Raw genomic sequence first — 27861 nt, forward strand, 5'->3', positions numbered from 1 at the left:
AAATAAATTTGTCGGTTTCTTTTACGGTTGCGAAGGAATAGTGGCCACAAAGAAAACAGTGTTTGGGAAGATAACTCCTACAAGAAAAAGTGTTTGGTTAAACAGGGTCAGTTTCAAAAGCGTATAAAAAATATATACCAAACATCAAAGCGACAACTTGTCAAACTATAATACTGCGCAAGAAAAAAAATTAGGCGGAAGAAAATAAAATAATAAGAACAAAAGCAATAGGTCTTTTTCACGGAGAAAGTGGAAAGACCTAATTAATCAATAATCAAAACAATCAGACGGAAATATAACAGTGTAGCTACTCGAAATACTACATCGGTTGTCGGTTTTGTAGTTGCCACGGGAAGCTTTTGAAAACGATTCTTCTTTTACTGTAAATTGAATAGGGTTCAATTTTCACATTCAGTTCTCAAGATAAACACACTTCTTTTTCTTCTTTTTTTCTGCGACAATTTTGTGTGCTTGGTTGTAATATGACTTTCTTGAAACGCATTTGGTTGATACCCGTATTATTTACGAATATATTGAATGCCAGCTGATAGACAATGACATATTTTTTTCTAGTTGATCTTATTAAATCCTATGTCGTAAGCATTTTAGAATAAACACGATAACATATACACAGACCATGTCATGAGAATTTGTTAAATGCTCCGTCTCTTAATAAAAATCTGATTTAACTAATTCGTTCAGTAATTATAAGTAACTAAGAAATCAAATTTAAGCCTGTTGTTCTCTCCTGCAAATTACGTTATTATTTGTAGTTCCGAAATGGAAACAGTAAATACTTGCCTTGATCTATAGCGGTTTATTCGAAAAAGAAATACCGTTTTGTCTTTGAGCTTGAGTTCATATTAGCATTACCCCGCGCTTCCATTCGTGGTAAAGTGCATGTCATTGAATAGAAGTTCACATATGATATTAATTTCATATATAAGAAATATTTTTGAATATCATTTCTTAGAAAGAAGTATAACAATATTTGTTCAATACAGAATAAAAAGTTAAAGATATGAACTCCCATAGGAAACAATATTATAGTTTTGTTTTAGCAAAATTTCCAGGATAACTTCTGTTAGAAGGAAAAATCTACGTTGACATGACAACCCGTACTAAATCATTTTAAATTCAAGCCCCTTATGAATTATTTCTTAAACAATTAGAAATCAAAATTAGTTAGGCCCTTATAAATCTGATCCTTCAGATTTACATTCACTTGTTTTCGAGTTTCAATAATTGTGTTCCAGATAAAATACATGAACAGTAACGTTTTTTTTTCACAACCTTTATATGAACAATGCTCAAATAAGTTAATTATAAACAATTTTTTTTCGGTCAGCGGCTAACCGACGACACTAGTTAATCGATTCTCCTAATTCATGCGGCTTGTTCGTTAACGGTGACACTAGCTTTAAAGAACTCATCCGATCATTATCAGCCTTATACATGTTATAAAGTGAAGCATTAATTTTCAATATTTAATCTGAGCCATGTGCACAGATGAAGAGATGTGAATTCAATCACGGTGTATATCTAGCAGGATTATTTTACGACTCTGTAGAAACATGTATCTGTATTAAAGACAATACGATGTTACAGACGACTGCTTTAACCAATTTTTTAGACAACTAATACAAAATTAATGAATAATTTCTTAGCATTTATACAATTAATTTAAACATAATTTTAGGTATTACACTGATGCGTATCTCTGTGGGAAGTAAATGTGTACCTTCATCACGACTTTCTTCATTAGTACTCGATTTCAACCTTATTTGTTTCATTGTTTCTGTACGTCTGTCAATCTAAAACAAAATGAAAGTCTTTTATGAATACCGTTCGTAAACTAATGCTTACTCTATAATCGTACTGCGAATTGTACAGCTCTTTTATTTGCAAAACATTTTCCTAGGAAATAAACTTTATCTACCAAAATTAAACTAGAGAGGTCATCTAGATACCACAGATCTCAGCAAAAAACCAGGATTTAAATGTTGTACAATTGAGGTATCATGATTTGTTGGGTTGTTAAAAATATTCTTATAAAATTGAAATGATTTAAAAAAAAGTTTTCCCATTTATTTTCCGGAAACCACAAAATTTTGAATCTTTAAAAAATCAAGGATCATAACTCTTGAATGGTAAAAGTAATGAAGCAAATCACACTTTATATGTTCTAAGTGTTCTAAAACATTCCATTATTTTTTCAATCAATTTCATAAACGAGTCCAGAAAAGAAAAAAAACATTTACATAAGTAATATTTCTCTGGAACGGAAAAGTGAAAACTACGATCATACTGAAACAAAAGTGTTTGCAATAATCAAGTACCCTATCTCTAGAATAATAAAGCTGAAAATGAAGAAATCGAAATCAATTTTAGTGGTCCACAACAATTCATTATAAGTTCATTCAATTTGAAAAAGGGGACGGGCTCTCCATACATTTTCCAGAACCATAATTGTAAGAATTTTTCCATCAGTCAATAATCATTACTGTTTATCGACTAAAATGAAAACGAGGTGAAAAGTACTTAAGCTTTGTTGTCCAAAACAGTCCAGTAAATGTCATTCAATTTGAAAACAAAAGGTTTTCCATATCGAATTCAATCTGTCTTAAGCAGGTCAAAAACATTCCATTAAAATTTCAATTAATATCAAACAGTGATTCTCTCTATATCATCTAGAAATCTAAAGTGTGACGGACGGACAGACGGACGGACGGACAAACTGACGTACGGACTGACATGGGGATTCCTAAATACATCATACACTGTCTAGCATGTGTATAATTAGTCCGAGATTACTCTGACGTCCAACGGCTGTTTTGCCAGACAAGCTGGGGCCGTGGGACATCAGAGCTCGTCCCATATCAAAAAGTGGATATTTGCCCGTCCAAAATAGATGCGCTGCTTCGTCGCTTCTGGTGCCAACGGACGGCCTTGGAATTATATAAATCGGGTATCAATTTGTTCATTTTTCATTTATCTCTTCATTTATGTTAGTTTAACCTTCGTTTTAAGTTAAAGTGTTTCCATGCTTTATGGCAAATATAACAATTCAAAATAGCAAATGTACCTTCACTAATGTCGTATTAATTTCGTCGTTCATGTGTTCTAGACGGTCACATTTCACTACTAGAAACTTCAGCTGGTTTTCAAAAGGTTTTAAACTGGTATTGAATTCAACTTTATTTGCTTCTTCCCTCTTTAAGAAAGTCTGGATTTCTTCTAATTTTCTTTCTAATGCTTTTTTATCATCTGTCTCTGCCTTGTCAAGCTCAGATAGATGTGATTGTATTTCTTCTAATTTATTTTGTAACTGTTTTGTATCTGTCTTCTCGTGTTCTATGTGGTCTTCTAGTTTTTCTTCCAACTGTTTTATAGTAGCCTGTATTTCTGGCAATTGTTTCAAATGGGCTATAATAAGGAAAAAACAATGTGAACATCCTCGAAATAGTTTATTTAATTAATTACTAACCAATATAGTGAATTATCTCTACAACGCCCAGTTTGAACCATGATCGAAACCGTTTCTATCACAGCCATTAAAGCTTTGTTATTGGACCATTATAAAACGAAACAAACCTTTATATGACTTACCTTTTGCAAAGGTCAGTCTTCTTGAATAAGTTGTCATAGATCAAAGAAAATTAAAATCACAAATACCTTTAATGTTAATAATGTCTGAATTCCACTTCTAATGACATGAAAAGTGCTTTGATACCAGCAGCGCCTGCATACGGAGTATATATCTCCCAGTTGATAAGATATTCTAGGGCTAGTATTTTCTATCATCAATATCTTGATGGAGGGTTGCTGCTCGCAAGGAAGCTATTAAACCAAGAGTTCCAAGTAGTGAAGTTGAAATCATCGATTTCTTCGTAAATTTTACGTAGGCCATCACGAGTTTCACAGATGACGACGGACAATTAGTTTTCTATGTTGTGTTTTGTGTAATGGTGTTTGTCTGTTGGTCTTTTTCTTTTTTAGCCATGGCGTTGTTAGTTTATTTTCGAGTTATAAGTTTGAATGTCCCTTTAGTATCTTTCGTCTCTCTTTAATGTCTAAAAAAGTAATTTCGTAAGGACTTGTTTTATCAATAAAGACCCTGTTAATATGCCCGGTTGACTGTAGAGGACAGTTTCGATTTTCTTAGCTGGTTAAAAGAAAACTTATCCCCTGTTCTTGTTTCTCTTTTGGTAATTACATCAGCCAATGAACTTTAGTCACCAAATTTAGAAGGTTGTGCATCACTAAGACATAATCGGAGGAAAATTAAAACGTAAGCTGTATTTTAAACAACGCCAGAGATTGAAATGGACAATTCTGTTAGCGTTACTTGCAAGAAAATTAAATGAAATCATTCAAAAAGTAAAATAACGTACATCTGTTCATATCCTAATTGTGAACATGTAATTGTCTATAAGATTTTTGCTTCATCTAATAAATCGAGCTGCCTGTCGATCGTGTCTTATATGCCCGCTTCGAAATACAATTTTTTTTTTAATTTTCCAATTAGAACCGAAATAATCCTATCCAGCCATGATCAATGCTCGTTTTAACACGGGTAAGCATTCGTATGAAGATACAGACATATGTCATGTCTACCAATGTTAAAATGAGCATAGAGCTTGGGATGCAAGAATTATTTCTTGAATAACGCATACTTACTAAATCCAAGTAAAAAAAAATCATGCTTTTTATGATTGATTTGTTGTTTATGTCCTTCAAGATAAGTTGTCAATTATCACATGATGACCACCCTTTTTACATCCTAATTGTTATGTGACTTGCATTAAGGTATGAATTCCTACCTGACTGCAGTCTGAGCATTTTCTCATAGGAAATTCCAAATCCAAGCAAAACTCCGGTCAAAGCGCCACCTAATACACAAACGGAATCCCTGATACTCATGGTGGTGCAATCTTTGAAAAACTGTCAGTTTGGCAAATAGTATCCAGCATTTATTTTAAATCATTCATCTAACATCTTCATCATTGGAACTCTTAATTTCTGCAACAAAATACATTTTTGTTATGAAAATAAAAAAATTATGTCAATGCATTTTTGTTTTTTGTTGTTTTTTTTTTTACGTCATCAGATTAAAGATATATGTTTATATTTCAAATTCAAAATATAAAAATATCGAGCAAAGAAAAATAAAATGTATGGCTATAAATAGCCTGTCTGGCTGATTTTATCATTGCATTGTGGTCTAATGGTACAACTGATAATAATAACGCATAATAAATAGGTGTACCATCAAAACATGGTACATCACATCCGGCTTCATACGTATACGAAACTGGATAAAAAAAAAATTTCCTTGAATTTGACAGTTGTAGGAAATTAACCCTGCATTTCATTTTGCATTTCAAATCAAAACGCCAGAGTCATAAACATACATCTTAGGTGTGTCAAAGCAAATTCTTTTTATATTTGGTGTTTCTATATAATACTTTGGAAACTTGATGTGACATGATTACTAAAGCTTGTAAAAAGGAAAAAAAAGGGAGAAAAAATTATTGGTTTACTTCTGGTGATGGTTATTATCTCATATGCAATGAAATGATAGGTGAAAATTTCACAGCAGTACTGGACAGGATTAAACTTTACTCATGCCAAGTATTTCTTTACTTAAAACATAGATAAATTTTGCACATTTTTTTGTAAATTGCTAATTTAAAAAAGACCGATAAGGGAAAACAATGGTGGTAGTACTCCTATAATTAGGGAAGCTAAATGTGCATTTTTAACCTTGTATGACTGTACTCTCATTTTTAAAAAAATGCACGATATTTCACTGAAATATTGCAAAAATGAAATATTCTTAGTAGACTGAGTCTCAAAAACAAATTTCAGGGATGATTGCCTTTAAAAAGATCTTTACCATGAATATTATGAGGCAGAGCAAGTCATGCTCAGATTTTTGGGGGTAGCATTTTTTTTACTTTTTTTCTTTATTTTCTATATTGGGCTATAATAGAAAACTTTTTCCTAAGTAATTCTTTAAGAAATATACAGTAATAGGTAATGAAATTCTTTTGTAAGTAGTAACAACAAATTATTCACCGAAAGAGAACTATTATATGTTTCTAGCTGGAACTCGTATTAAACTTAAGTTTTACGTAAGGACTTATTGAAACCACTGAATTACGGGCTTCCCTGTCTTGGGACAAGAATATAAGGAATATGGCAGGTTAATATAAATAAGTAGATGTGGAATGAGTGCCAATAAGACAACTCTCCACCCAAGTCACAATTTGTAAAAAGTAAACAATTATAGGTCGAAGTACGACCTGCAACACGGAGCCTTGCCTCACACCGAACAACAAGCTATGAAGGGCCCAAAAATGACTAGTGTAAAAGAATTCAAACAGGAAAACCCACGGTCTGATCTATATAAAAAGGAGAAACGAGAAACACTCATGTACCACACTAACAAACGACAACCATTGAACAACAGGCTCCTGACTTAGGATAGGTGCATACAAATGCAACGGATTTAAAAGTTTTAACAGGTGCCAACCTTCAGCTTAACTTGAAACAGTAGTGTAACATTACAACATAAATAGACACACTATAAAATATCAATTGAAATGGCTTTACTAGATCAAAAAAACATAGAAACAAAAACAAGTAAACATACATTCAACGAATAAGTTTGATCTATGACTCAATTTAAATATAATATTAATAAAAAACATAGAACAATGTCAAAAAGACAACTTTAACCTGGGACAAAATGGCGTTGAATAAAGTAACGTACAAAGGTAAATTTAAATATAATAATTTTGTTGTTAAGAGTACGGAAACATTTTTTTTACAAAATAGATAAATTTGTTGTTCACAGTACGAGGACAGAAGTGACAATTTATCGTCATACTAAATACTTATCAAAGGTGGTACATATTAAAAATGGTAAGACGAGATATAACACAAAAAAGGTAAACATTGAATAACAAAAAAGCATTACAAATTGTTTCAACAGGTCAAATTAACACGAAAGTACGATTTGAAAGTACTCTCAGTTACTGAAAGCTAGTTAAAAGCCAAAAACAATTAATAATAAAAAATCATGCATCAGAGACTCAAATCAATCAAAACACATCCCAGGGATTTAGTGTTTTAAAGCCATGGACAGTCAAAGAAGCAAGACTTGTGCAACGCCAAAATAAAAGTATCGATAGGCAGTAGGATAGTTAGGATTTAACCTTATAATAAATATGTTTCATGTTATATATAGATAAAGCAATCTCTAAATAGAAAATAAACGTGGATGTGTATTTATACATCCCAAAAAAACATTCCAAAAGAATACAAATTTAGTTATGTTTTAATTTGTTGATGAAAAAATTGATGTTAGTGCCAATGGAAACAATATTCAAAGATCTTATTACAACATAAATAAGATAACCTTTACTAATAAGTTTGTTTAAAGGTTCGATGAGTTAACACGGATCACATAGTGATTTCTGCGCTTTTAGTACAATATTACCGTAAAATTCAAGATGTGAAATACCGTTTTTAATAAGTTTTCTACAGATACAGCCAAGTTTACTATTATAGTAATCAAATCTTTGTATCTTTCAAAGAATTTAGTAAATATTTTAAGTAATTTATGGTAACGAAATTCCTAACTTAATAATTTACCAGATATATAAACACAGTATCATGGAGCCAAAGGAACATCGCCGTCTAAAAAAGGAAAATTAACAATAGGGAATGAAAAAATCGTATCTTTGTCATAAATTTTAGTATGGAGTTTCCCTTTAGAAATTAAAATGTCTAAATCTAGAAAAGGAAAACTACTGCAGTTTATGTTAGGTTTATTTAAAGTAAGTTCCTTTGCGTAAATTTTGGTAAAATATTTAGGGAACTCTGGATTATTTTACGAAAAAATATCATCAAGATAACGGTAGGTATTGTTGAATGTGTCAACCAAATGTAACAATGACGTGTCTTTACTGAGGTTGACCATAAACTGTGATTCATAGCAATACATGAATAAATCTGCTATTTAAGGAGCCCGATTAGTGCCCATAGGAATACCTACTACCTGTCGATACACTTTATCGCCGAAACGTAAATATATGTTGTCCAGGAGAAAATTTAAAGCTTCAATCATATCTTCACATGTCCAGTAAGTGTATCTAGCATACTTTCCTTTTTCGTTACAAAAAAGAGCTTTAAACGAGTTACAGCAAATAAATTTGCAATGAAATTTTTCAAAAGACCATTTAATTAAATATGAAAACTTTTTCTTGATAAGATTGTGTGGAAGTGTAGTGTAGAGAGTAGAAAAACTGTCAACAGAATTAAAAGGACTTCAAAAGCACGCATTTTTCCTAAAACCTCTAAAGAATTTTTAACACTCCAAAAATGATTAATACCATTATTTTCATAAACTTTATTACAAAAGTTAATAACAAGTTCTTTTGATAGTAGTAAGGGAGGAAGTTAGATGCACTGCCAGATTAGTAGTAGAACACTTGCGGAGATGAAACGAAATCTAAATGGTTGTTTGTGTAATTAAGGTAACCAGTACATAGTCGGGACTTTCAAATGTTCGAAAGAGGCTTTAAGCTGGGTAGTGGCAGTGATATGCTTGTTTACAATTTGACTCTCTGTGGAGCGTACGGACCTGAATGTAGAATAATTGATAATTTCGTTTTGGAGAACTTCCGTGTAGTATATGCGTCTCACCACCACTACATTATTGACTGCTTTGTCTGCCAGTACGAACACAAACCGCTTTGCGAGTACTTGGAGTTTATTTTTTATTCATATTATGAACCCTCCCTTTTATTAATTTCAGAATTGTTTTCAAAATGAGATTTACGAATATCAACAGTGTTCATAATTTTATTCAAATAACTGTCTAGAGATTTGTTATCAGATTTTTCACGTTTACAACCAATTTTTACAGTAGGCGGACAAAGCAGAGCGTCTTTAATGACCTGACGAAACTGTTTCCAATCTATAATAGATAGAGGACGATGCTTAGGTCCTTTCTTAAGAAAAGTTTTGACCTCACGATCTTCAACGATGTTGAGGTCTCCTGTAATGACATGACCATAGGGAACATATCTAAAACTAGATGTTTAACAGTCCCAAGTGGAAGGAGCATTATTTTCTATATTGACGTCTGATGTTACTGACGTGTAATTTTTTTGTAAGAATACGAAATAATAGGTGGTTCTGTATTATAAAAATATGGAGGTATTTGTCTATGGATGGTAGAGTTATTCAATATACTAGATAAGTTAAAAAAATCAATACCTTTATTTATATATTTTAATTTAAGAAAAAGCCGTTTATGATTTTCAGGTTTATCGATACTAGGAAACAGCCTGTGATGGCAAAAGGCTGTAACAATATGGGTGTATTCATACAACGGGCTGAAAAATGAAATTTTATCACACTCCAAAAAAATATCACATAGTTTACTTATAATTGGTATATGACCAAGTTTGCATAATAATTGATGTTTACCATTATTTTTTATTATAGATAACAGATCAGCAAGTGTATAATTTATACGATGTTTAATACGTAGAATACGGTTTTTACGTTTACCATTTATTTCTTAGCCGTTTATCTACAATATTCATGACATCGATAGAAGTTTTAGATATGTTCTCCTGTCCCAATATTTTGTCATTTTTAGACCGAGAGGATAAGCTGTTTGAAGTCTTGTCATCCAAAATAGTTCGCGAACTTCACGGGATTTTTCAAATTGTGTGAGTGATTGTCCTGGTTGTTTCTGAACGGTTTAAAGTGGTTGGAATTTTATTAATTTTAGATTGTGATTATGCTTATCTAAATGTTAGTATATCAAACTTTTGAATTTTTTAAGTCTTCGAAAGCGGTAAAGGTGCTCTTGATTTCTTCTGTAATATTCTCGTCCCGTCTGTCCCACATATTGAATACCACACTTAGGCTGGGTTAAAGTTACCAGATAAATAAGGTTTTGCGTTTTTCAGGTAATGTCTCTCCCGTTCACTGTTGACCTAACAGTATTGTGTGAAGTTAATCTGAAACAGGTCATTTTCTGGCATTGCACGGGAAAAATTGTGGATATCCACGTAAATTTTTGTTTAACAACCTGGCTGCAGAGGCATTGCCTCCTTTGAAACAATTGTACACAGTGCTAAATGTAGTAGGATAATTTTAAGCATGTGGATATCCTAGAAGTAGGATTGTTTTTAAACATGTTTGTGAGCGCTCAACCCTTATCCTAACATTTGACAGCAGTGTAACAGCACAAGTAAGAACAAACTGTAAATATCAGTTGCAGATGTAAAGCATATTATAGTTAAAATAATTTTAGTAATAAAATGCTCCGTTAATTGCTAGTTAGAAAGATTCAATTGAACTTGATCATCTACTTCTAGAAAAAAAAATTCTTATCGGTAAAGGAATGTCATATTTTGTTTTATTTCCGTGACCAAAAAATCAACGCATAGAAAAGGTCAAAGATTATTTACTAGTTCAATTAAGGAAGAGTGCAGTCAGAGGAATATTTAATTGTAAGACATTTATATAAAGAAAAAGATTCTGCCGCTGATTTGTGGATTATTGAGAGATAATATATCTTTATATATGTATAGATTTTGTTATTGTAATTTTCAGTACAACAAATGTTAATAAATCCAAGTGGTTTTATCAATTTTAAATCGGAATGTGTGATTTATTATGACACCTGGGTTTTAAATCTGAATGTGTGATTTATAATGAAAGTTAGGTTTTAAATTTTGATCATAAAAGAACAACCAAATTGTGTGGCTTCCAATTTAAATGTTAAATATTTTATAAATCATTTAAAACCCATTTACACGAGTAACATTTAAATTACTATTTGAAAATCAACTTAAGCATTTGAATGTGTGTGTCTATGTCAATACACCAATATAGTAAAGAAGATTTTTTATCGTAATATAAAACGTTTAATCATGTTATTTAAGGAATGACTGTAATATTTTGTTTCTGTCTATGAAAAAATAACTTCAAAAATGTGGTGTACACTGAATAACCCGCGTAGTATGTTATTTAAAAATGCGCACCATATTTTTAGGTTATTTCATAGACAGAAAAAAAAATAGTACAGTAATTCCTTATAATTTAATTCTATATTCCATCTTTTATAAGGAGTAAATCATTAAAAAGCGTTGATGATGTCACGGTCATATAACAAAGTTATGAGCTGACAGACAAAAAACTTTCAGCCAATCGGAAGACGTGTTACATCCAAAATTAGATTATTACAATAAAATCGGAATTATACATCTGTGACTTTGATATTTGTCTTAGTTCAAAGGGAGGCGAATGATATCAAAGGGATATTCTAACTCATAAGTCATTAACAGACTGACGATGCTCTGACAAGAAAAGAAAATCGATAAAAATACAAATAACAGTATACAAAACACAGTATAGAAAACTAAAGACTGAGCAACGCGAACCCCGCCTACTTTTGCAAAATATGTTGAACCTGAAATAAAGGATGCCACGGATACAAAAAGGTCTACTTTATATCTTGAATGCCACACATAAATGTACATCCATAATGGGTTGAAATTACATTTACCACCAAAAAAAAACGCTACAATCTCCCGTAGTGATATCAATTCCAGCAGTATCTGCATATTCAGTGGCTATCTTCAAATGACTTCGATTTGTTGCTAACCATTTTGGGGCATCTGATATCACCCCGGTTTTTAGTAAGTTTCGTGTTCCTCAGTATTACCTTTTCTATGTAGTGTTTTGTAGACTGTTGTTTGTCTTTTCGTCCTTTTTCATGTGTTGACGTTTGTTGTCTCTGTCTCTCGTTGACTTATGATTGTCACTTCGGTATCTCCCGTCTCGTTTTTATCTCAATAATGTTATAAAAAGCCTTATAAACGAATGACTTTATATTTACTTTAATTGGATGTTTTGGAAATTGAATTGTGTCACTTTTCGGCTTTGGGTTTCGTAACATTTGCTCATTCTTATTTTTCTCAACTGCGTTGACGATCAGAACAGGTCGAGATCTCACAAAACATGCTTAAACCCGCCGCATTTTTGCGCCTGTCCCAAGTCAGCCCCTGGCCTTTGTTAGTCTTGTATGATTTTTAATTTTAGTTCAATTATAGGTTTTGGAGTTTAGTATGACGTCCATTTTCACTGAACTAGTATACATTTTTGTTTAGGGGCCAGCTGAAGCCCGCCTCCGGGTGGGGGATTTTCTCGCTGTGTTGAAGACCCATTGGTGGCCTTCGACTGTTTTCTGCTCTTTGGTCGGGTTGTTGTCCCTTTGACACATTCCCCATTTCCTTTCTCAGTTTTATTACAAAGTTGCTTGGAAACTATTAAGACTTGATGAATATCAAAATTAAAACAGGAGACACTTTCTGATATGGACCCGTTTATTAAGTCCGTTTAGACCTCCTCTAAATATGATCGGAATTTGAAAGCACAAATTAAAATAAAACGGTATCAAGCATGAAAATCCAAACCTTATTAAAAAAAGAAGAGCTGATAAGCCAATAAGGACAAAACGCACAGCAACTCGCGGACAAGGATCGCCCATATTTTGCGTACTCTCCTCTTGCCTAATCGGGATGAGCTAAGTACCTATTTTTAATTTATCGTTTTGTCCTTTGGCGAGGTTGAAACCAAAATTAAAGCAGACACGAGTAAAAGCAACAGCAAAACTGAGCTCTCGAAGGTTATTGGTACATAACATCCTTCAGATATTCACAAGACACTTTTCTAGAAGCTATCAGTATTTACAGTTTTGAATTTTGTCTTAAATATTTGCATGATGGCTTCAGATTTTAAAAATTAATTGCAAAACAGTAAAACTGCAGATGTAGCCACATTTGGATCTTGTCACAAATTTTGGGCTTTTATTTTAGAAAATCGAGAAAAGCTCGTCAGATAAGGGGCCCGCCCGATGACCTAACGTCCGCCTTGGAACCCGACCACTTTTTTTCAATCCTGGATCTGCAACTGTACTAGAACTTACTAATAAGTAACCATTGATAGACCATGTTAAGTGACAAAACTGTAGTTTTTAACCTAAATGAAGGGTAATGTGATATTTCAATAAACTGGGTAGCGGAAATGCTGAATTAACCCACTTATATTCCATTTTACGTGAACTACGAAAAGTGATCTGTGGATTAAAAAGTAACGTTAAAACTAACGTGTGTTGAAAATCTTAAAAGCTAAAGCATGTTTATAAACAAATACATACCGTTAAATATATGTTTTAATCACACATATATCACATGTTTTATTTTCTAAAGAAGAAAAATTGATCTTCAAATTTAAACGTTTATTTACCTGTACATGTTGCTATGGTACTAGTGTGAAGCTAGCCGCCGTTAATATTCTGGAGGTTTTCCTTCAATTATATTCATGTGATGAGACCGCGTTCGATGAAGTGGTGTGGGTAATTAATAGATTATGACAGTAAAATAACTATTTGACGTAAATATCAATGCAATATGGTTCTGCTATAATTTATAGCAATATAAAATCTAAAATCAATAAGTGCTTTGCGCAAGGTCTAGGTCTTTAAATATCATTTAAAATGAAAGTAAATAAAAAGTTAAATGCCTCCATACATATAGAACAAAGAAACGATTCATCAACATTATGTTATAAGTGAAATAATATAAATAAATAACAAGATGATTAAAAAATAGATATTTAACGATTATTGTGAAGAAAGAAATGGAACAAAAGCGATGAAATATTTGATGTTTCGATGCACAATACAACTTGCTATTGTCCTCAAGAAACTGGTATATTTTTCTAGACAATGTATGGTTATTCTTCTTATATTGCCAATTTTACGACTGTTCTAAATGAAATATTTTGGATTAACCATCATTTTTGAATTTGAAGCAGACGACGTAAAATTCTGCGTCAAGGTTTTTTTTCGGACAATCTCGTAAACATAGTAAATTTATTCGTCTGTAATTTTATAAATAGAAAATACATACTGAAGTATAATATTTAATGTTAAATATCGCACCTTGATGGAAAAGTAATGCGACGGTAATTTACCGATGTTAACATCTCGTAACTCGATGAAAAAGATATCAGTCAAGGCAGTAAACAATTCGTATCCTCAATAAAGATGTCTACTGTTGCTTGATGCAAGACAAGTCTTCTATTACGTATTATAAAAGAGTAAAACTTTTTTTCCAGTCGTACTTAAAAAAGCTTTTGAAATGTGAATATTTTTATAAAGCGGAATTTGGGATATGAGCACTCCGTGATACCCCCTCTCCTTTCTTTGTTGTAGAAAGTTGATTACATTCGAAAGCTAGTTACCATAACATGGGAATGTAAGCTTGTCATAGATTATAAAAGAGTCAATAATTTTGCCTTTAAACTTAATGATATATAATAATAGTTTGATTGATGTTTAACGCCACTTTTAACATTATTGTGCTATTTCGTGATGGTCAGTTTTATTAAAGAAGGAAGTCGGGTCGCCCGGAGAAAACCAACGACCTTCAGTAAGAAAAATGATAATCCTAGTAAATTCAGATTGGAGTCGATCGGATCTACAATGTACGGGAATCAAACTCATAACCTCGGTGCTGACTGGCTAGTTATATGTCTACTTAGACCACTTGGCACCGACGCCACGTGAACGTAATGCCAAATAGAAAAAAAAACATATAATAAAGTTACATATAAATAAATGATAAACATGATTAAATTTTGTTCAGTCTTTATAAGAGGAAGACTATTTGTTTTGGTGTTTGGTTTTATTTTCGGAAGGAGAGGTTGGGGATTTAAGCGGGGGAAGGGGACAGGAGTATTATACTTGACAAACGACTACTTACTCTGTAAACATTGAAAACTTCATCGTTTCAATGTTTGTCCCGTTCTTAGCAAGGACGCTATCAATTATGAATTCACGAGAAGACGTTTTGGTCAGTAGCAAAAATAAAAATAAGCTAAAATATAGACTAAATTTAAGTTTAATGTTATCATTTCCCTCCTTAACGACGAGTACAGCCAGCTATAAAGAACCTTGATGTAAATTGGTTTAAAATTATGATATATGAATAATTCCTGGAGTACCATCTTCTACCATTAGTTTTCTACTGGTAGTAAACCTCTCTGGAACACGCCAATTATCCGTATATATATGTAGCTAGATCAGAGAAGTGCCAGGAAAAAACTTTTAAAAATATATCTTTAATGACTAGAACCGCCTTTTCGTTTAAAATTTAGAAAGTTTCGGTTGATCAATCACAAACTAGGTGACACAAGATAAGAAATTTTATCTATGCAGGATAGTTTAACATCGCACTAAACGTACGTAACTTTAAGTAATTCAGACCTCAAATGACTTTTGTATTATGGGAACGTTATAACAAATTTCTGACCCTTGACTGGAATACATATGTTCGTACATGGAAGGTTAAGCATTGGTCCAAAGTTTCGCTATCATGGATAACGAACACTACACAATTCTTAAAACACAGATCCTAATAATATTTCGAATACGAGTGAATGTTAAGCTTCGGAGATTTGACTTGTTGTGCAATGGAATATAGAGTCGTGGTCAAATGTTTTTGTACAACATGTAACGAGCTTTTATCCAGCATCATTGGACATTTCAAAACATTTCGTTATTGCAACATACACTTTGAACATATCAGTTAGGGGACATACAACAACTGTAACATCGTGATGCCTCTAGGACAAATGTCAAATGAACCGTGCCCAGAAAGGAATATTTTATCCTGCTGCTTACAACTCTTAAATATCCCATAACAAAAGGCAAGAAAAAAGCCATCTTTGGTCGACAGTATACACTTGCCATGATCACATGATTGTAGTCTGTGGAACGTTTCCGATTGTCGTAATTGTTCTGCCATACGGTAAATTCTTTATACATTGATTTGAAATGTATATGAAAATCAAAATTGCAGTTTTAATGATTTATAGTAGTAACGACACAATTTATTCATCATCGCTTTATTGTTTCATGAAACACAAAATGTTCTCGTTTATAGTAATGTATACATTCATAATTTGACTTCAAAAGGCTTTAAGGATTAACTTTTTCACTAATGAATAAAGCTTTATGTTTGAATAAAATCAAATGTGCTAGCTAAACGCTAAAATAAAAAAAAAACTGCAACATACGACTTTTTGACGACCTATCTTAAACTCAAGTAAAATTATTTTTCTAGGACTGTGCAAATTTTAAGCCGTGTGTTATGAAGTGAAATTAAACTATTTTAATATTCGACTTTTTCCTATTCCGTCACTGCACTATTACAGAGACAACTATTTTGATTGTTCTGATTAAACATTTTGTATCCTCTTTACCGACTGTACTCTTTACAGCAAAGATGAATTGTTAACTTTCGTGTGATAAAATCGAGGCTTTAGTCCAGAATGTTATATGAAATAGGCTCGACCTTACAAGTTACAAATCTCATCAACAAGAGGTTGGTTAATCTCTTAATATATTCTTTTTTATATTTAAATGAGATGACATAGCTGATTAACACATCTCGCTGCTGTTTCTAATTTAGTATAAGAAGATGTTACTTTGCTCCCTACGATAACCTTGTTTGGGCCTATTGGGGCCTAACGGAAGAATTGTTACCGTTAGCGTTATTCAATGGCATGATTTGTGACGTCATTCGTCGTGAATGCACCTCCGTTACAACCCTCTTTCAAACATTTCTGTGTTTCCTTAAGAAGTGGTCCGATTCATTTTTCAATTAAACTGGTCCGAGTTGTCTTTATAAGTGGTTTGAGTTGTCTTCAAGAATAGTCCGAGTTAAACTGATCCGTGTTGTTTTGATACGAGTTTTTATGTATTCCGGAAAGGTAGTGTAGTGGTAAAGCGCTCGCATTTGCATCAAGCGGTTTACGTTTGAATCTCGCACAGTGCAGTTATTTTTTTTAACATATATTTTTTCGGGCATTGTTTTAACACATTTCAACGAGAAAGAATTCAGAAATATTTTCGCGATAATAATAGCCAGCAATTAAGTCGAATGCTTATACGCACATACTGTTTAGGGTTTTCAATAGGATGTTAAAGGATTTTCTTCAAGGGTCGAGTCTCATTCACATTTCATTACCGTTTATTTTCGACTTTTCAGTTTATTTTAACAAAGGCAAAAGAGAAGTAGCCATTTGAAGAAATAACATTTAAGTAAGTTCCTTTCGATATAGATTGTTTATATACAGTTTCAGACGCACGCGAATTTTTGAAAGTTTTAACTGAGTCAATGGATAACAAAAAAATGTCCTTTCAAACTGATTTCCGGTCCTTTTTTTTTTTGTAGAATTGTGGCCGTATAATGGTATAGCGATGTCGTCGTCAGCGTCGTTAGCGTCCTTCGAAGACATTTGGTTTCCAGACAATAACTTGAGTATAAGTGCATAAATCTCTATGAAGTTGTACCACAATAAATGAAAACAACACGTTATAAATTTTAATGCGTGCGGAACGCTTTTCTCGATTTACCTTCATCAGGAACGCCCAAAGCCGAATATTTGAAAGCCAAGGATGTATAAAACCGAAACTGTTGAAGAACTATATAATCCAAGAATACCTAAAATTATAGCCAAATCCTGCTAAGGCCAACTTTGCCTGAAAGAGTTGAAACCTAAGTTTCTTTATAATTTCAAAATTTATAAAAGGGCAAATTTAGGTTTGTTATTAATCATGCACAAGGTTCGATGCCACAAAAGGAAGGTTGGGATTGATTTTTGGGGATATTGTCCTAACTGTTCAAGAATTCGGGGCAAAACAAACATTTATATATCCCTTCCCACAGTTAAACAATTGCTATCTTTAACCTTTTTAAGAATAAGAATATGTTTGCACACGTTTGTGAGCACATGGCAGAGAGTCGATCCATGAAAGTAACAATCGTAGCTTAGGTTCCATCATTGTGCATTGTACATATTAAATTTTGATCTGTTTGCTCTCACTAAACAAACTCTACATAAAACGGTTCAGAATTATATATCATGAATCACTATTATTGCGAAAAAATCGTTGATGAAGATCATCAGGAAATATTGTCAAAGTTTGTCAAAATTTGTAACTGATTGACTTGTGATGGTTTGCTTCTCTAATAAACAAAACATTGGTCACTGTGAAGTTATAACAATGTGTGTGGTATTACTATATGGCTGATATATTATTCAATAGGTTTATCCAATTAACTTATATTTTAAATATGAACTACTTGCTAGTTTCGATTCAGACTCTGAGCATTTTTCTTTCTCAGATTTTCACCAATGGTGTGTATGCGGTTGTTAATATCAGACCATATCTTATGATTGTATTTACCCGTTTTAGGGGTAATCTATACATAACATAGTATGCTATTGATGCTATATTGAGAGAAGTTGAACTCCTTGATTCACATTGCTTCCATGAAAATCCTACAGAACATAGTTTAATTTTATATTATATTTGTCAAAGAAACTGTCTGTTATGTCATAATGTTCATGGTTCATCTAATTGGTGTTTGATGATTGAATGAAACAATAGTTCAAGTTATGAAGTCTGGTTATTTTTAGCACAACTGCTATGGGAAGGGGTTTTGATTGCTAGAGCACATACGCAGAAATACTGCAGGATAATATATTGTGGCTAATATTATGATATCAGGCAGAAGAGGTCAATAGGTCCGGTCCGCATTAAGATTACTTTGATTTCGTTTTTATTTTAGTAGAAACTTTTTCGTCAGTCTGTTTATTGGGGGGAGGGGGGGGGGGGGGTCCCTTTAAGTAAACACCAAGTGACTTCATTCTATAATTGGATAGAGATACATGAACAAAAAAACAATAGCAAAGATGACAAAATACCATCGGAAAAGTACAATATCAGCATTCTACATGAGTTATACAATTGCCGTTTAAATACCTAACAACAGAAACATAGCTTCTTTTAACATATTATTGATTACATCAACCTGGAGCAGATACCAAAGATTGTGCTTGATTAGTATGAGTTATTGTTGCTAAGGGTCATTCTGGTGGTTAAGGTGTTGATATATACTCGTTTAAATAATATAAATAAATCAAACGTAACTGTTTGAGATTTCCATATACCTATTATACAAAGATACATTTAGATTCATACGGAAAAGACGTTTTTTTATAAATAAGGTTTATAATAGTATAGTAATGGCAGGCTTCAAATATACTGCTAGGCAACCAAAAAATGATAATAATAAAACATAAAAATATAATTTTGAAAACTTTTGAAATCATTAAACTCAATTAATTTGAAGAGGAGACCAAAAATGACCCTTATTGTACCTTGTCCTTTGAGGTAGCAAAATTTTTTTTTTCTCATATCGGGATTCAAACTCTTTTTCTGTGGCATCATGAAAACATCGCCTGCACAATGACCAGTACACTAACCCACTCAGTCAACCTGGCTACATGAAACTGTACCTTTCGTTAGAAGAGTAATTCCTTTCCTCCTCGGCCTATGTCGAGTTATAACACAGTGCATGGTGTATTGGTGCACGTACATATAAGTGGCATGCCTTGCAGATCAGTATTTTTTTGTCAGTCGTAAAGGATGATACTGCTTATCATGAAGTCATACCAATAGCACTGTATTTTAAACGTCTAAATATGTAACATCTTTATGACAGATGTTCTCCATAGAGTAATCGTGGGTTATACAGGGCTAACATTGCAATTTATACATACTTCGTCTCAAATTGAGCCTAACAAGTTTGAATCTGCAATTTTTCAGACCAAGCTTTCGGAACATGATAACGAATTTTACTTTAACTGAAGCTTCACAAATTCTTCATGTTAAGTCTGCTAAAGAGGAGTTAACGCGGTGAAGCAGTTCAGAGAACATTATAATTTCCGATATGGTTCAACCAGTGAAAATCTAGGTGGCATCATTGCAATCAAGTGAAAAATAAAAATATTTAAATCCAAATAAAATTCATTATTATCTTAACTCGCCTACTTGTCTAAGCTATTAACCTAGCGAAATCAATAATGATATTTCAAAGCGATTGAACATGCTTAGAGGACACTATGTTATAGTAAGTCTATATTTTAAAATGCGGCTTTTGTTTGGAAAAGTGACAATATCCCCTGTATTTATTTCAATAGCAAGGTAAAAATCGGATGTTTGCTTGGACTTTTTGCAAATTGAATAATGCAGAGTTTACATAATTTACTTTTAACTAAACATAATTTACTCTTAAGATGTTAGCAAAAAAGATTCTGACTTTGGACAGGCGTATAAGGAATGTGGCGGGGTTAACCATGTTTGTGAGTGCTCAGCCCTCCCCTGTGATAGTGGTGTAACGACACAAGAAGAAACTGTAAATATCGTACTGAATATGCATGAAATATAAATTTTGCCACTTGACGTTAATCAACAAACAATCAAACTGTAATTACCAGTTGCAGATGTAAAGCATATTATAGTTGTAAAATTTTTAGTAATGAAATACTCCGTGAAAATCAACGCATAGAAAAGGTCAAAGATCATTAATAGTTGAATTAAGGAATAGTGCAGTCAGACGAATATTTAATTGTAAGAGATTTATATACAGAAAAAGATTCTTTCACGGATTTGTGGATTATTGAGAGATAATATATCTTCATATATCTACAGGTTTTGTTATTGACAGTGTATTTTTCAGTACAGGACACGTTCATTAATGAAACGGTTTATCAAATTTAAATCTGAATGTGTGGTTTATATAATGACACTTCTATAATACTTAAATAACAAGGTCCAAATGTTAGCCGGCATAACGTAAAAACGACGAATCAAAGAATTCAACTTTATATATAATTAATATAGGACAATGGTGTTGATTAAAAATTTCACCATTCCAGACCATTTTGTTTTCCACATTATTAACATTTCCAATAATTAACAAGTTCCGGGTGGAATCAGATACCGACACCAATAGAATATGTCACATGTGGTGTCCACTTGTAGTTTTTCTTTATTCGTCCCTCCACAATATGGAGTACCATTGCTGTATTTTAGTGAGAAAACATGGACGGCTACAAACAGAAAGATTTTGAAAGCAGAGAAAACTGTACAACAGCATGACTTTTTCAAATGACAATACGAATACTGCAAATCTAGGCTAAAAAAAGCCAGTTAATCCAGTAATTCTCCCTGTTACAAGGACTACCGCAAAATGAGCTGGACTTATATGAGGGTCTGGTTAGGGTTTACAGAATAGAGAATTATGGTAAAAAAAGATAATGAATATAGAAAAAAGAGCAAAACTCTATAGAATAGAAAAGAACGAGGTGCAAAAGTATAAAGAATAACTGTGGAATTCAAAAAGAATAAGGCAATATAAGACTGATCACAGAAGTGAAGTATGTACAGAATAAAGAAGTCATCTTATTACAAGAATTTTAATTGTAAAATCATTTTTTTGAGGATTTTACAGAATAAGCGTTATTTTTAAAGATAAAGAAAAATACCCTAAATATTAAAAGAATAAAGAAATGAATGATCTCCCATCCAGACCCTCTTATATGTTACGTTAAAACTAATGTTTGTTCTAAACCTTGGAAGCTTGAGAGTTATTTTCAAAGATAAAGAAAAATACCCTAAATATTAAAAGAATAAAGATATGAATGATCTCCCATCCCGACCCTCTAATATATTACGTTAAAACTAATGTATGTTCTAAACCTTAAAATCTATAGCATTTTTATAATCAAATACTTACCATAAAGCATATGCAATAATCACACTGATATTGAACATAACATTTCCTTAAGTAGAAAAAACATGATCTTCGTGTTTAAACGTGTATTTACCTGTAGATGTTCAAAATTTGGTAGCTATGGTCTAAATATAAACAAAATATCGTACTTTACCATGTTTAACTTGTTGGATAAAATTTCACACTTATTTACTAGCTATGAGAACAAAACAAGTTTATTGTTCCTCCGAGACACTAACTATACCCGGTTCATTCCACCTATGCCCACATTTTGAAATTAAAATATAAAATTGTATGAAAAATGTTGGCATAGGTTGAATAATTTACAAACGGATTAAGTGTTGTCTAATTCTAGCATTTTAAAGGTGTTCTCTAAACTACAAGCAAGTTGTAGATACATGTCGTAAATGTGATTTTTTTTTTTGGTTTGATTCTATTGAAATAGGTATAGATACATAACAAAAGAAAGAAAGACATAATATTTTATAATTTATTCAAGGTATCATAATCATCAATTTATATAATTAAATACTAATGTCATTCACATGCATGTTATACAATACTGATGAAGGTTAATAGAATTACCTCAAATCATGAAAATAATACTTATAGCACTATCATATTAACCAGTTACACACATCTAAACATAACAGATAGTTCATTAATACTGAAGAAGTTCCCTATGATATGATCTTTCTAATTTTTAGCCAAATTAGAGTTTTGACCCAATTTTCACGGTTCACTGAACATAGAAAATGAAAGTGCCCGCTTCAGGTTAAAGTTTTTGGTCAAGGTAGTTTTTGATGAAAGTTGAAGTTCAATCAACTTGAAACTTAGTACACATGTTCCCTGTGCTATGATCTTTCTAATTTTAATTCCAAATTAGAGTTTTGACCCTTATTTCATGGTCCACTGAACATAGAAAATGATATTGAGAGTGGGGCATCCGGTTACTATGGACACATTCTTGTTTATTTCTATTTTGATAGTTCTTCTGAATTAATGTTTTTTAATTATTTAAAGTGTTTTATTTTTATTATTTCATATTGACTACAACAAAATTATTTTAATCAAACTTGAATATGAAGAATAGAATTAATAGGATGTTTTGTATGCTTGTTTTCTTTTAAATTTAGTGTTTATCGATACACAGTGTTCTTTTTTTCTTATCTTAACTATAGGTAAAAATTGTTATGTCAAAAAAACACTGACTGTATTTTACATGTAATCAATAGTTAATTGTTAAAACAACACCTATCATGCCATTTGTATTTTGCATGTGGGCATAGGTTGAATATGCTTTTATCAAATGTGGGAATAGGTTGAAGACACCCTATACCCCGACGCGAAGTGAAGGGAAATAGTTGATGTCAAGGGACACAACAAACTTGCTGTTGTCCGAAAGAAGCTGATATATATCTCGAGACAATGTATGGTTATTCTCTTTATACTGCAACTTTTATAACTTTTCCAAACTAAATATTTTGTGTCTTATATAAAACCATCAGTTTTGAATTAGAAGCGGACGACGTAAAATTCCGCGTAAATAGTTTTTTTCGGACAATTTTGTAAAAATAGTAAATTTTTTTGTCTATAATAGAAATAGAAAATACATACTGAGGTATAATATATAATGTTAAATATCTTAACTAGATGGAAAAGTAATGCGACAGTAATTTACTGATATTTAAATATCGTAAATTCATTAAAAAGATATAAATCTAGGTAGTAAACAACTCGTATACTCACAAACAGAATAGCCACCGTTGCGTTGCAAGAAAAGTCTTCTATTACGTAGTATAAAAAAGTAAAACTTGTGTCCAGTCATACCTAAATAAGCTTTTGAAATGTGAGGAAGAAAAAAAAAAGGGATTTGGAAAAAAAGCATCCAGTGACACCCCCACCCCTCCTTTCCTTCATTATTTTAGGAAGTTGATTATACCTTCAAAAGCGAGTTAATAATTTTGCCGTTAAACGAAATGATGTATTTATTGATTGATTGGTGTTTAACGCCACTTTAATCACTAGTGTGCTATTTTGTGGCTGTCAGTTTTAATAGGTGGAGGAAGCCGGAGTGCCCAGAGAGAACCAAAATCTTCTTAAGAAAACTGACAAGCCTTGTCAATTAAAATTTGAGTCGATTACACCTGCCACGTACGGGAATCAAACTCACAACCTCAGTGTTGACTGGCTAGTAATACAGTAGTACAACTACTTAGACCCTTTAAGTGTAATGCCAAATAGAAAAAAAATACATGTAATAAAGTTACGGGAAATGATAAACGTGATTAAATTTTGTTCAGTCTTTATAAGGGGAAAAATATGTTTTTGGTTTGTTTTTTTTTTTTCGGAAGGAAAAAGGGGTGTAATACCTCCAGGAGCGTAAATTGTCGAAAAGTAAATGTTTTTGTATATATAATGCGTGATGCATCCACAAATGAGTGAAGCGATTTACCAACTTCATCCCCGTATGGAGAATACATTTCTCAACTCATACGATTTTCAGGAGCTTGCAGCTGATACTCAGTGTTTGGATAACGTTATTAGTGCCTGAGCAAACAATTAATGAGCCAGGGTTTTAGGTGCCGACTCTGTGTAGCATTTTATCTACTTTACAGTTTTACCTTTATTTGTCTTTGTACTTTTATGTTCAATTTGATCGTATGCCTCTTGACGTAGTTCGGTATATGTGCATCCAGCTTTCAGTTTTTTTTTACTTTTAGCGTTCTTTATGTGTGTGGGTCTAGAGATGCGATAAGGACACATGAGGTTTTTATAGCATTGTTTCATTTTGTATTACCCTTTTATTTATATTTTAATTTTTTTTTTGTATTTTATCGGGAAAATGTATACGTCATTATGTAAGGAGTCCTTACGGAGCCTCTTAAGGGCCAAATAAATAGAAATATTTTCGTTAATTGGAGATTTAATCTCGTGGGCACGACATTTGAAAACTAGTGCGCATAACTTTCAAAAACTGGTGCGCACGCCTTTCAAACTGGGGCGCAAGAGTTTGAAAGTCCTGCGCACCATTTTGAAAGTCGTGCGCGTCAGTTTGAAAGTTATGCACACCAGTTTGAAAGTCATGCACACAAGTTTATATATATTTATATTTACAGGACACTTAAGGGGTTCCTTAATTTTGCTTTACTATACTGACTGTATTATCAACTACAAAAACATTTTTGTTGACGTCTTTGTTTGATTTAATTGTAAGTGTGTTTGAACGTTTAATTCAGTTGTGTTGTATGTCTGTGATGTATGTTTTACACAGTTTTGGCTGCTGGATCCCAGATATGGCCACGTTAACCAATTATGTCTGTTTGTGTTGCTCCCCCAATTTGTTAATGTTACGGAACATTAAACAACTGCCATACAAGTGGGCGTATTAGCTAGCTAGAAATTTTGGGTCATGAATGCTCTTCATCTTTAGGCCTGGAACCTTTGATAACTATTAGCTTGTCTTAAATGATCTATTGTATTGTTTACTTGTGTGTTTCTCTGTCCTGTATGTTTTTCCATTTATTTGTATTGTGGTCTTGTCATGTAATGTTGTCATTTTAGTGTTATATTTAACATTGCCATTAAAGCGGGAGGTTTGGCTAGCCACAAAACCAGGTTCAACCCACCATTTTTTCTTAAAATGTCCTGTACCAAGTCAGGAAAATGGCTATTGTTATCTTATAGTTCGTTTCTGTGTGTCTTGCATTTTAGTGTTTCTGTTGTGTCTTTGTTCTCCTCTTATATTTGATGTGTTTCCCTCAGTTTTAGTTTGTAACCCGGATTTGTTTTTTTCTCAATCGATTATACTACTGTTGCCTTTATTTATCCTACAATTTGCTTAGGAAAATTACTGTGGCAAGTCCGGAATATGACAGTTTTTTTTCATGCAGGTTTTTTTAAACAATGTTTTTTTCCAAATTTTACAAAAATCAACAAGGATCTTCGTTTTAAAGATATGACTATGCATAAAAATTAATGGAAATCAGATGAGACGATATTAACTTTTCAAACGACATAAAACTTATGCAGGACGGACAGACGGACTTATATTGTTATAAGAAAACTAGTCGGTATGGTATTATCAAATTATAAGATCCAATGGCATTGATTTATTCGCAATACCAAGGATTTTCTTATCCCAGGAATAGATTCCCTTAGCCGTATTTAACACAACCTTTTAGAATTTTGGGTCCTCAATGCTCTTCAACTTTGTACTTGTTTTAGATTTCTAACTATTTTGATCTGAGTGTCACTGATGAGTCTTATGTAGACGAAACGCGCGTCTGGCGTATCAAATTATAAGCCTGGTACCTTTGATAACTAATTGAACTATCATAGCCCTCTTCACAAACAAAAGTGAAGCAGAATAAGTCATGCAAATCTAATATTTTGGTATACCAATTACAAATATACATTATCACTTGTTAAAAGAAAGATTTGGTCGTTTTCGTGGATTTTTTGCAATAACGAATAAGCGGCAACAGATCTTTCACGATTCTTTAAAAACTATTCTAAACAGTATTATTGAACGATATTTCTAAGAGAAAAGTAGTTATTGCATTAAAAATTTGAAAACAAATCATCTTTGTTTACATTTTTAATTCTCTGAATTTTCAAAGAGAAATCTGCCTTTTGTAGTTTTGTAAAAACGGTGTACTTTTAAGTCTTGATTTTATTCGGATACTGATCATAATGTTAAACCATTTTGACAGACAGTCTTATTACTCCAATATTTGTCATTATAATTGATTAAATTAGAGTATTTACTGACGTTGAATGTATCTTCTCAATTATATTTCATTCACGATCCTATACCAGATCTTTCACGATCCAATCGCAATACTTGACCACCTTTACTTATTCTTTCACGATAATTGTTCTCGATATACCGAATGGCAGCCGTGTGTTAACACTGAACACTTGATCTTTTCAATGTTTGTCCCGTTTAAGCAAGGACGCTATCAATTATGAATTCACGAAAAACCGTTTTGGTAAATAGTAAAAATAAAAATAAGTTAAAATAAAAACAAAATTTATATCTTATGTTAGTATTTCCCTCCTTAAATAATAAACGACGGGTATAGGCTTGATGTAAAATTGGTTTAAAATGTTGCTTTTTGAATACCAACTTCAATCAATTTTTCTAATGGCAGTAAACCTCTCTGGAACATGCCAATTATCCGATTATATATGCAGCTAGATCAGAGAAGTGCAGGGGAAAATTCCGAAGGAATCGATTGATACGCAGCAACAATAAACACTTTTGAAATTGAGTTACTAAACAAATTCAATGGACCTTATCCCGATGTAAACAGTGAATGTGAATAGATCAAGAATACCGCAAATACATGTAAAAATCGAGGCGACCTTTTCTTAAAATTGTATAAAAAATAGTAAAAAATATTTATCTTTAATTTTTTAACCTGCACAGACAGACTTTTAAATTGTTATATTCACGGACAGACAATATTTCTATATTGAATGTTCACGTGCCATTAGCAAACCGATGTACTCGAAAACTTAGATGTGAAAAATAAGCATATTCTGGGGAATTGTAACATGCTTAGGACTTTGTGGAACACTTCGAAAATTGGTGAACTGAAAGATCTTTAGATCTTGTATGTACATGATTTTTTTGATTTTTTTTTATCAATATGCAGCTAAAATTAACATTTAAGTTTCAGTTTTACAAGCTTGCAATGCAATTATCTCGATAAATACTGAACATGAAACATCGTGTATTCACTGTGTCTAAACTACCCCGGCAAAACATTTTTGGACTCAATAGTATCTAATATCCGATACTTTGACGGTCCATTAACAGACAGAGAAAACATACGATTTCTGTTTATTTATCTGTAATTCATATGATATAGAAGAATATAAATACACAGATAACTATTTTCATTTGTGAGATGTAATGTTTTCTACAACCGTTCTAGATCAAAGTATAAATATGTAAAAAGATAATAAAACCATATTATTCTCTTCCCGTAATTCCGAATAAAGAAACTGCATTAAAAGTTTATCTGTGTTTGTCATTTTTTGTGTAAAAAATGAAACCTGTTTTGTTTGGACTCTTTGTAGACGAAACGCGCGTCTGGCGTATTAA

At 32.3% G+C, this 27861-nt stretch overlaps 2 protein-coding genes across 8 annotated transcripts in view; both read right to left on the reverse strand.

Moving 5' to 3' along the window:
• Positions 1-27861, reverse strand: part of LOC127724252 (uncharacterized) — a 259524-nt gene that overhangs the window by 168214 nt on the left and 63449 nt on the right. The gene's annotated exons all lie outside the window — the stretch shown is intronic.
• Positions 1-27861, reverse strand: part of LOC127724240 (uncharacterized) — a 136690-nt gene that overhangs the window by 8461 nt on the left and 100368 nt on the right. The window contains exons 1-4 of one of the 7 annotated variants that reach the window (XM_052231168.1): positions 21750-21828; positions 4824-5022; positions 3086-3426; positions 1742-1814 (exon numbers count right to left, since the gene is read on the reverse strand). The exons of 5 other annotated variants lie outside the window; for them this stretch is intronic. In XM_052231168.1, the coding sequence (XP_052087128.1) occupies positions 1742-1814; positions 3086-3426; positions 4824-4923 (514 nt within the window). In that variant the 5' untranslated portion in view covers positions 4924-5022; positions 21750-21828. Of the gene's footprint in view, positions 1-1741; positions 1815-3085; positions 3427-4823; positions 5023-13252; positions 13343-21749; positions 21829-27861 lie in introns of those variants that run through there. One more of the 7 variants, XM_052231169.1, reaches the window with a different exon arrangement.

The sequence above is a fragment of the Mytilus californianus genome, unplaced genomic scaffold, assembly GCF_021869535.1.
Source record: "Mytilus californianus isolate M0D057914Y unplaced genomic scaffold, xbMytCali1.0.p SCAF_14, whole genome shotgun sequence".
Lineage (NCBI taxonomy): Eukaryota > Metazoa > Mollusca > Bivalvia > Mytilida > Mytilidae > Mytilus > Mytilus californianus.